Here is a 9,648-nt window from a genome sequence, read left to right as displayed (position 1 = left end):
GAGCTGGCTGTCCAGGGCTTGGGGTGGGGGTCGTGGTCCTCTCTCAGGGGTTGACGGGGGGCAGGGAGCCGAGCTCAGGCAGCAGCTCGGGGTGGGGATCCAGGCGGGCCAGGCGGCTCTGCTCCAGGGCAATGGCCTCAGCCGAGTGCTTGCACTTCTCAGAGCCACACTGGCAGGTGAAATATTTGCTTTTGATGTCCCAGAAGCGGTCACCATAGTCAAACCTGTCAGAGAAGCACAAGAGGTCTGTGGGACCCAGACCCACTCCAAAGCACCCACCCCCATCTTTGGAGGGGCTCCAAGCCCTCCTCTGTTCTAATGCACCTGCGGCACCAGCACTGCCTGGTAGCTTGTTAGAAGTGAAGATTCTTCAGGCCCCATCCCAAACCTACTGACTCAGAATCTGTGAGGCTCAGGACTCTGTTTACAGTGACATCGGACAAGCTCTGCTCTAATCCATGCCTGGAAACCAGGCACTCGCCAGCCGCCCGCTTCTGGTCCTGGGCTTGCTGCATCTCCCACACCCTGGCCGAGCCGCAGGATGCCTCACCCCAGTTCCTCCCCGGCCCGGATGTCTCGGGAGCTGAAGAAGGCAATGCGTGGAAATCGCAGGTCTTGGTGCAGCATGAAGACCCGGACGGGGATGATGTTGGGGTCACACAAGTGGTTGATGAAGCGGCTGATGTTGCCGTAGTAACGGGCATCGATGCAGTACACCTCTCCATCCTGATGGGAGGGCGTCATTCATCACATCTATCACCACCCTGCTGGCTGGGCCAACCTCCCCACCCCCCTGACCACCCAGCCCCTCCTCCTCAGGTTTCCATCTGCTGACTGAGAGGAGGGCGGCAGAGGGGTCTCCTGCCCACCTTGTTGTCTAAGTCGAAGAGATAAGAATCATCCTCTCTCACGTCAGCCTCAGCATCAGAGATCAGCTCACCGACATACCTGTTGGGCAGGGAGTGGTGGTTCTGGAGGTGAGCAGGCGTTACCGGGAGCAGGCTCCAGGCCGTGTCTCTCCTCACAGCCCCAGGATTCCTCTTCCACTGTTTGTCAGCTGTCTGTGAATCTCACAGATCAGCACAGCTGGGGCTGGGGTGGGTGACCCAAGGCACAGTGGGCCCCCAAGGACAGCGGACATCATCTGGGAGGGAGGGGGTGGGTGGCCCCCACCCAGAAGGGGGGTACAGGAGGAGGAACCTGGGGACATAGGCACGTGAGGGTACACACAGGACACACTCCCGCCAGCTGGGGTCCCACCAGACAACTAGATCAACAGGGAGGACCGACAGAGTGGGGCCAGGGATGAGCTGGAGAAGCAGTGGTGGGGAAGTTAGAGGGAGGGGCTCGAGCCGCGCCAGAGGATGACTCGGGTGAGCACGGCGGCGCCCAGCCTCTGGGGTGAACGGATCAGTATCTGTGGGCAGTTGGCCTGGGTGGGGAAATCTGTTCAGGCGTAGACACGGGGGTTTGTGGACTAGGGATCACCCAGCAGGTGGGTGCAATGCTGGGCTGAGGACAGGAAATGGGTGAGGACAGCAGGGAGGGGACGGAGCCACAGGAGCTACGAAGAACTGGGGGTGAGCACACCCACGTTTGGAAAGTAGAGGGAGAGGAGCTGGTGAAGAGGAAGAACGGATGGGTCGCAGGTGAGGACAGTGTCATGGGAGCCAGAGCTGAGGCGGGTGGCAGATGCCAAGAGAATGAGGACTGAGACACACGGGTCAGGGAGTGGGACTGCTGAGAGGCAGCATCAGCAGAGGGGTGAGGGTAAAGGCAGATTTGGACAGGGATGAGCGGAGTGGATGATGGGGAAACTGAGGCCCAGGAGGAAGGGGTCGCTTGTCTCAAATTGAGAGATGACATGATGGAAGAAAAATGAATGGTCTCTTAAATAGGCAATTGGGGCTGGATGACTCTTTTTCTTTTTTTTTCTTCTTCTTTTTTTTTAAAGGCCAAAGGAGACCTAGATTACATTTGAAGGCTATGGAGTAAAAGCCAGGGAACAGGAAGAGGTAACGGATACTGGGAAGAGAAAGAATTGATGGATGGAGAGGCCTGAGGCCCCTGATGAGGTGGACAGAAAGGTAGCTGTTATCACCTCCATTTTGCAGACAAGAAAAATGAGGCTCAGAGAGGTTGTGAACTTGGCCAAGGACACCCAGCTCTGTCTGTCTGTAAAACCGGGGCTTTCCGCAGTTGGGAAGGGCAGGGGAGAGCGAGTGTGAGGCTCGGAAATACACCGAATGGGAGGGAAAGATGCAGGCACTGTGGTCTGGCCAGAGCGGAGGCTTGGGGATGGGGGTCAGAGGAGGCTGGCCAGAGTGGGGGCAGCATGAAGAGCTGGGACCCATCAGGGAGGAGGGCAGAGAGGGAGGCCTGGGAGTCAGCCGTGGCCCTGCATCCAGCCCCATGCCCCCAGGAGCCAAAGTACCCCCTCCCCACCACTCACTCGCAAATGAAAGTCCCCTGGGGAATGGTCTGCAGGGCTCGGACCCCCCAGCCCATCTTGGCTGTTCGGTAGAGCTGCAGTCGCACCCTGGGGGTGGGAGAGAGGGTGATATTCAGTGGCGTGACCTGGAAGCGCCCCGAGGGAGAGAAGGGAGAAAGGGGAGTGAGGGGAGCTGAGGGGCTGGGCCTCACTTGATGCCACTCTGCACTACCCGGTTCTTGCAGTTTCTCCAGCAGGAGCACGCCTGGTTACACTCAAAAATCAGCGGGGGCTCGATCTTGTTAAATTCCTGGAGCAGCCGCCCGTCCTGGGGTTGAGGGAGGGGAGGACAGTGGTTTCTGTGTGGTGTCCACCTCAGCTGCCCAGGACTCCCAAGACTTCACAGAAAAATCCACTGCTGACCCCAACCCAGACACACGGAGGACAGGCTGGGGGAGGCCACATATGCTCTTAGTTTATCCAACAGGAAACAGGCAACCATCGCCCTGGGTTTGCATATACCTGGGCCAGTCCCCTCTCTGTCCTGGCAACAGCCTAGGAATCCCAGGTCTTGCCCTGCCGTCTTTGCTGCTTCCCCCACAGGGTAGAAGGTGAGGGACAAGGTCCCAGGGAGTTGGTGTTAGAGGCCAGCTCCCCCAAAGGAGTGGATGACTGTGTGTGCGGCCAGGGCGAGGGCACGTACCTTGTCATACCAGCAGCGAATGCTGAGCTGGCCACACAGGCAGTTGGAACTGGAGCAGTCATCCACGCATGTGCAGTGCTGGGGCGGGAGGTAGGGTCAGCTCACCCCCCAGAATCGGCCTCGGCCCCTTCCAGTGCTCCCTGCCCCAAAACTGCTGTCCTTTCTCTAGGGTCCACCTTGTAGGACAGTGATGGTGATGGTCCCGGGATGAGGGGGAATCAAGATGTTGCTGATGGGGGTGTCTCTAGGGCCACTGTGAGCCCATGTGATACCTTCACGTGTCCTAGAAAAAGGATCCCCTCCCTAGGTGGATGCAAGCCCACACCGGAGCTCCCTTTCAGCCCCACCACCTTGGCCAGGTGCCCTCGTTGGCCCACAGTGTGCCCAGCTGTACTTGGTGGCTCTGGGTGTCCCTTTGGGAGGAGGGCCCTGCACTCACCTGTAGGTGGGTGATGTTGCGGTCGATGTTCATGGTGGATGTCTCACAGTTCTCCGAGATGTACTTGTAATCCTCGGGGCAGGGCTCCCCGTCCACACCGTTGACACAGGGAATGGGCACATTCTCATAGCCCCGAGCCACGTCCCTGGCAGGAGGGTAGATGGAGCTGGGTGGCTAGAGCATGGGGTGAGGACTCCCCTAGGTGGGGAGAGGGCTGGGTGAGGGAAGAGGGTGGTTCTGGGGGTTCACTGGGGCGTGGGGAGTAAGGTTCCCAGGTCAAAGGCAGAACACTCAGTGAAATCTGAATTTCAGGGTATCAAGGAAAAAGTCTTTAGTACAGGTATGTCCCAAATACCGCGTGGGACCCTCCTAACGTTAAAAAAGTTATGTGCGCTGTTCACCCGAAATTCTAATTCAGCTGGATGTTGCCTATTTTTACTTGGTGCATCTAGTTGACGTGTGTGTGTGGCAGGCGGATGGGGGGCAGAGGTGGTTTGGGGGGCTCAGAGGATTCTAGGGGCCAGGGGAGGGGGCGGAGGTCGCTCTGGGTAAAGAGAGAGCCCAGGCTCACCGGCAGATGATCTTCTCAGTGCGGATGGCCCGATTTCCCACCCCGAGGCGCAGCTTGCGGTTGAGCTGGAGTGCAAACCACACGTCAGAGCGCTCAGGGGTCAGGTCCCACGCCGTGTCCCCCTCCTTGTTCCGCAGCTCAGGGTTTGCCCCGCGTGACAGGAACAACCTGGGAGGGGACGGGAAGCCTGTGGGGTCCGGGGTTGTGAGAGGGGGCAGAGGAGTGTCCAGGTGGGGGAGGGGTAGGGACTCACAACACGCAGTCATGGTAGCTCTCCCGGGCTGCGATGTGTAGGGGCGTGTCCCCATGGTAGTTGACAGCGTGGAGGTCGCAGCGGGCATTCAGGAGAACCTCTGCGATGGCGGCGCTGCCGGTGAACGACGCCCAGTGCAGGCAGATGTTCTCCTCCTGTGGAGGTGGCAGGGGGAGAGGTGTGAACCCAGCCGGCACCTTGCTCAGGGGCGGGGGGGCTGAACCCACCTCCTGCATCCCGACCAAACTCTCACATTGTCTGTGAGGGTGACGTCGGCGCCCCGTGTCAGCAGCATGCGGATCACCTCGATGTGCTTGTGCTCTGCGGCCCAGATGATGGGCGTCCACCCCCCACTGTCCTGTGGGTCGGGGTGGGGGGGAGGAGGAGGGTGGAGAGGCAGCTCCAGTCCTGCTCACCCAAACAGATGGGGTCAAGAGCACAGACTCCGGAGCTAGACTCATGCTCAGGGTCCCAGCTCCACCACTCACAGGCTGTGGAACCCTGGGCAAATCATTTAACGGCTCTGGGTCTCAGTTTCCTCGTTTACAAAATGGGACTAGTAAGTGTCTATTGCTCAAGGCCGCGAAGTGATTTTTCTTTTTTTAAAAAGTATGTATTTCCTTGGACTTCCCTGGTGGCGCAGTGGTTAAGAATCCGCCTGCCGATGCAGGGGACACAGGTTCGAGCCCTGGTCCGGGAAGATCCTACATGCCACGGAGCAACTAAGCCCGTGCACCACAACTACTGAGCCTGCGCTCTAGAGCCCGCAAGCCACAACTACTGAGGCCACGAGCCACAACTACTGCAGCCCACGCGCCTAGAGCCTGTGCACCGCAACAAAGAGAAGCCACCGTAATGAGAAGCCTGCACACTGCAACAAAGAGTAGCCCCCGCTTGCCGCAACTAGGGAAAGCCTACGTGCAGCAAAGAAGACCCAACACAGCCAATAAAGAAATACATAAATAGGGCTTCCCTGGTGGCACAGTGGTTGGGAGTCCGCCTGCCGGTGCAGGAGACACGGGTTCGAGCCCTGGTCCGGGAGGATCCCACATGCCGCGGAGCAGCTAGGCCTGTGCGCCACAACTGCTGGGCCTGCACTCTGGAGCCTGCGAGCCACAACTACTGAATCCCGTGCACCTAGAGCCCATGCTCTGCAACAAGAGAGGCCACTGCAGTGAGAAACCTGCACACCGCAACGAAGAGTAGCCCCGCTCTCTGCAACTAAGAAAGCCCATGGGCAGCAACGAAGACCCAATGCAGCCAAAAATAAATAAATTAATTAAAAAAAAAAACATACATAAATAAATGAATTTTAAAAAAATAAAAAATTAAAAGAAAAAAAATACATTATTTCCTCGATCTGCCCACTCAAAAGTCCTAGAAGCAGGGACCCAACAACAATGACCACCCCTAGGTACACAAACTGTAGTCTCTAAAAAATATTTCCCATTTAAAGGAACCAGAGTTTCTCAGAGAAATGGTAGATCCTGAGTCGGGGGCAGGATAGGTGCTGAAAGGATGCTCTCAAAGGCCACTGGGTCACTTCAAAAGCCACAGGAGCCTATGGCAAGGGCCTTCTTCTGGATAAAGGACAGAACAATTCAAAGATCAAGAAGGGCACCCCAATGTTCACTGCAGCACTATTTACAACAGCCAGGACAAGGAAGCAACCTAAGTGTCCATCAACAGAGAAATAGATAAAGAAGATGTGGCACATATATACAACGGAATATTACTCAGCCATAAAAAGGAACAAAACTGGGTCATTTGGAGAGACACAGATGGACCTAGAGAGTGTCATACACAGTGGGGGAAATCAGAAAGAGAAAAACAAATATCATATATTAACGCATATATGTGGAATCCAGAAAAATGGTATAGATGATCTTATTTGCAAAGCAGAAATAGAGACACAGACATAGAGAACAAACGTGTGGATACCAAGGGGAGGGTCGGAGGAACTGGGAGATTGGGATTGACACATATAGACTATTGATACTATGTATAAAATAGATAACTAATGAGGACATATTGCATAGCACAGGAAACCTAACACACTGTGGTGACCTAAATGGGAAGGAAATCCAAAAAAGACGGGATACATGTTTATGTATAGCTGATTCACTTTGCTGTACGGTAGAAACTAACACAACATTGTAAAGCAACTATACTCCAATAAAAATTAATTAAATAAAACCCCCAAAGATCAAGAAGAATGACACAGACTAAAACACCTCCAACAGGTGAAAAACTGAGTTAGTAAGGAATCTCACTGGACAGTTCCAGAGATTAAGGCCGCAACTCATTTTGAAAACTGATAAGGAGAAAAAAGAAAACAGAAGAGAATGAAGAGAAATACAAATGAAGGGGGAAAAAGAGACGGGGACAGACTGGAACAGTGTGAAATGCAGGGAAAGGGTCAGAGGTCAGATGAGGGAGAAAGGGGACCTAAAGCCTGAGGCTGAGGCAAGGACCCCAGAGGGCTGGGCCGGAAGCCCGGCAGCTGACCTGGGCGTTGACGTCCACCTGTCCCGTGCCGAGCAGCAGGCTGACCATCTCCAGATTCCCAATTTTGGCTGCGTGGTGGAGGCAGGTGGAGCCGTCTTCCTCCTGAGGGCGATGCAGGCAGATGAGTCGGCTGGCTGGCACCTCAAGCCCGGGCCCTGAGCCCCGGCCCTGGCCTGCCCGGTTGCGCACCTTGCTGTAGACGCAGCCCCCGCGCTGCACCATGTAGCGAGCCACCTCCAGGTGGTTGTTCACCACGGCCTCCATCAGCGGCGTCCGCTGCTGCTTGTCCACAGCATTGATGTTCGCCCCAGCCTGCAAGAAGGGGGCACGTGGGCTGGCACCAGGGAGGGGCTGGGCAGGGGAGGGGATCCTAGGGCTGGGCCCGTGCTGACCTGCAGCAGTACGTGGCAGATCTCCACAGAGCCCTTCTGGGCAGCCGCGTGCAGGGGCGTGCGCTTGCTCTGCTGGTCGCTCTGGAAGTTGGGGTCCAGGTTGTCCACTGCGGGGAGGGCCCGCCACACCGGGAGAGGGAGGGACAGGTGGTAAGCAAGCTAGGGGGCGGGTGGCACCTCCTCCAGGAAGGTTTCTCAGGGCCCCAACCTGAGTCAGGGGCCCCTCCTGGGCCTTCTTTGTGCTCACCTGCACTGCAGCACGGCACTGATCAGAGTAAGAAGTTAAGAGCACCAGCTCTGCCTGAGGTCAAACGGCCCTGCCCCTGCCCCTTAGTACTGCTGTGCACTGGGCAAGGTAGTTAACCTCTCTGGGCCTCCGCCGGGAAGAGTTAAGTGAGTGAACGTGCAAAGCACTCAGAACAGTCCCCAGTTCCCATCATCACGGGTTATTCCCCCACCACACGAAGTCCTTCAGGGCAAGGACGATGTCCCACATTGCTGCCCTCCTGGCCCCGAGTCCAGTGACTGGTACATAATCGGTGCTCAGGCAGGGTTTGCTGAATGAAGGAGTGGAATACTCACACAGCATCAGGATCACCTTCTGCAGCTCCCCCTGCTTCACGGACAGGTACAGCTGCCGTGGGTGGAAACGGAGTTTCTTCCGCCTGCCATGGTGAGGGAGGGAGAGGGGGCTGACTCCCCAGATTCAAGCATCAGTCCCCACACCTGCAGCTCCACACTTCCAGCCCCAGTCCTAGCTGCTGTGCCCGAGGGCAACCCCTACTCACCTCTCTGACTCCTGGATGACCAGGGCCTTTTCCAGGGCCTCCCGGCCTGGGCCAGGTGGCAGCCCCACAGCTGAGAGGCAGCCCCCATTGGGCAGGGTTAGGGAGGGCCCCGAGCTGTCAATGGTGTCAGCCAGGGGGTCGCAGGGTGGACGCCGGGGCTCCCCCTGTCCTCGCATCCGGGCGCTGTGGGTGAAGGTGTGAACGTTCAGGGGAGACGGGGACTAGGGCAGGGAGCAGACAGAAGGGAAGGGCAAAGCCAGTACCTGGGCTGGGAAGTGTCCGCTCTCCCAGGGGCATCCTGGGCCAGGGGCGGGGGGGCAGGGGCTGCAGTGCCAGCCGGTGGGGTCACCCCATCCCCCCGGGGGATGGTCACCTCCTGGGCCTCAGAAGCATCCTCCCCACAGTGGGGACAGAAGACCATCCCGTTCAGCTGGGACACACAGGCCTTGTGGAAGCGGTGGGCCACTCGGAAGTCGGGGTGACACTCCAGGAAGGTGCCCTGGGGGCAGGAAAACAATGTGGCCAGGCTCTGGGAGCCCCTACCCCCATGGGGCATACTGCCTGTCTGCCCCACTGGTCACTCACCGCCGTGCAAAAGTAGCCACAGCCTGGGCAGCAGTGGTGTTTGACCATGCGGGCGCGGTGGGTCTCACAGAGCACCATCAGTGCCACGCGGCTGGAAGGTCTCATGGTCTCCCGCTTGAGGATTGCAGCGTTGCAGCCGGACAGCTGTGCGCAGTGAGGATGGGTGACAAGAGGTGAGGCTGGGCTCTGGGGCTGGATGCCCTGGCAACTCACCTACCAGCCCAGAGGCCCACCTCTCCATCCACGCTCTCCGTGGCCATGCACTTGTGCCCCGCTCTCTCACTGATGCGGTCTATCTTGGGTGCCTCCATGCGGCAGCTGCAGAGGGGCAACTCCTCAAACCCACGCTCTGTCTCCAGCGAAGATGTGTCATTGGACACCCCTTTGATGGAGGAAAGAGGGAGCTGAGGGAGGCCCAGCCTCTCACCCACCGGGACCCCTCCTGGGGCCTCTCACCCCCACCCTGACTTTCCCTCCGTGCTCCAGAACCCCCAAAGTCTGGCCACGGACACCCCAGCTCCAGCGGGGTTCCCCTCCTCCCCATTCCCTCCGGCCCCGAGGGCGCCCCCTAGTGGCTCCCTATCCCGGCAATTGGCAATTACCAGCGTGGTTGGGAGAGAGGGTCCCCTCGCTGGGCAGCTCCAGGGACCCCAGCGGGACCTCCATGTACTCACTGGGGCCTGAGGAGCCCACACCATTCACTCCTGACACAGAGACAGAGAGAGTGAGAGTGCGAGCTCACAGGTGCCTGGATGCGGGTGTACATGCGGGTGTGCATGCTGAGCGTGTGTGTGCATGCATGCTCTCTGGGGACTGGGAGGGGGCTGGAGGAGGGGACCCCGAAACAGAGGAGCCTTCTCACCTCGTGGCTCCTTGGCCCTCGGAGGCTCCCGCTTCCGCCGTTTCCGTGATGGCTTCACCCACGGGCTGTCCTTCCGCCATTTCTTTTTGGCTTTGCGCCGGCCGCTGGAACCACTC

General features: G+C 58.1%; 1 protein-coding gene across 2 annotated transcripts in view; it reads right to left on the bottom strand.

The window, feature by feature from the left end:
* Nucleotides 1-43: 43 nt before the first annotated feature.
* The window catches only part of LOC103072310 (histone-lysine N-methyltransferase EHMT2), a 14,890-nt gene continuing 5,285 nt past the window's right edge, over nucleotides 44-9,648 (bottom strand). Inside the window, exons 10-29 of one of the 2 annotated variants that reach the window (XM_007459537.1) lie at nucleotides 9,533-9,645; nucleotides 9,273-9,374; nucleotides 8,904-9,052; nucleotides 8,671-8,814; nucleotides 8,349-8,584; nucleotides 8,086-8,268; nucleotides 7,880-7,962; nucleotides 7,298-7,404; nucleotides 7,095-7,217; nucleotides 6,906-7,007; nucleotides 4,651-4,755; nucleotides 4,398-4,552; nucleotides 4,145-4,312; nucleotides 3,574-3,718; nucleotides 3,135-3,212; nucleotides 2,644-2,759; nucleotides 2,453-2,539; nucleotides 870-948; nucleotides 551-726; nucleotides 44-224 (exon numbers count right to left, since the gene is read on the bottom strand). In XM_007459537.1, the coding sequence (XP_007459599.1) occupies nucleotides 44-224; nucleotides 551-726; nucleotides 870-948; nucleotides 2,453-2,539; nucleotides 2,644-2,759; nucleotides 3,135-3,212; nucleotides 3,574-3,718; nucleotides 4,145-4,312; nucleotides 4,398-4,552; nucleotides 4,651-4,755; nucleotides 6,906-7,007; nucleotides 7,095-7,217; nucleotides 7,298-7,404; nucleotides 7,880-7,962; nucleotides 8,086-8,268; nucleotides 8,349-8,584; nucleotides 8,671-8,814; nucleotides 8,904-9,052; nucleotides 9,273-9,374; nucleotides 9,533-9,645 (2,632 nt within the window). The remainder of the gene's footprint in view (nucleotides 225-550; nucleotides 727-869; nucleotides 949-2,452; nucleotides 2,540-2,643; nucleotides 2,760-3,134; nucleotides 3,213-3,573; nucleotides 3,719-4,144; nucleotides 4,313-4,397; nucleotides 4,553-4,650; nucleotides 4,756-6,905; nucleotides 7,008-7,094; nucleotides 7,218-7,297; nucleotides 7,405-7,879; nucleotides 7,963-8,085; nucleotides 8,269-8,348; nucleotides 8,585-8,670; nucleotides 8,815-8,903; nucleotides 9,053-9,272; nucleotides 9,375-9,532; nucleotides 9,646-9,648) is intronic. The other variant, XM_007459538.1, reaches the window with a different exon arrangement.

The sequence above is a fragment of the Lipotes vexillifer genome, unplaced genomic scaffold (genome assembly GCF_000442215.2).
Source record: "Lipotes vexillifer unplaced genomic scaffold, Lipotes_vexillifer_v1.1 scaffold862, whole genome shotgun sequence".
Taxonomy (NCBI): domain Eukaryota; kingdom Metazoa; phylum Chordata; class Mammalia; order Artiodactyla; family Lipotidae; genus Lipotes; species Lipotes vexillifer.
The sequence above is the reverse complement of the archived record's forward strand: the minus strand, read 5'-3'. Positions and strand labels throughout refer to the sequence as shown.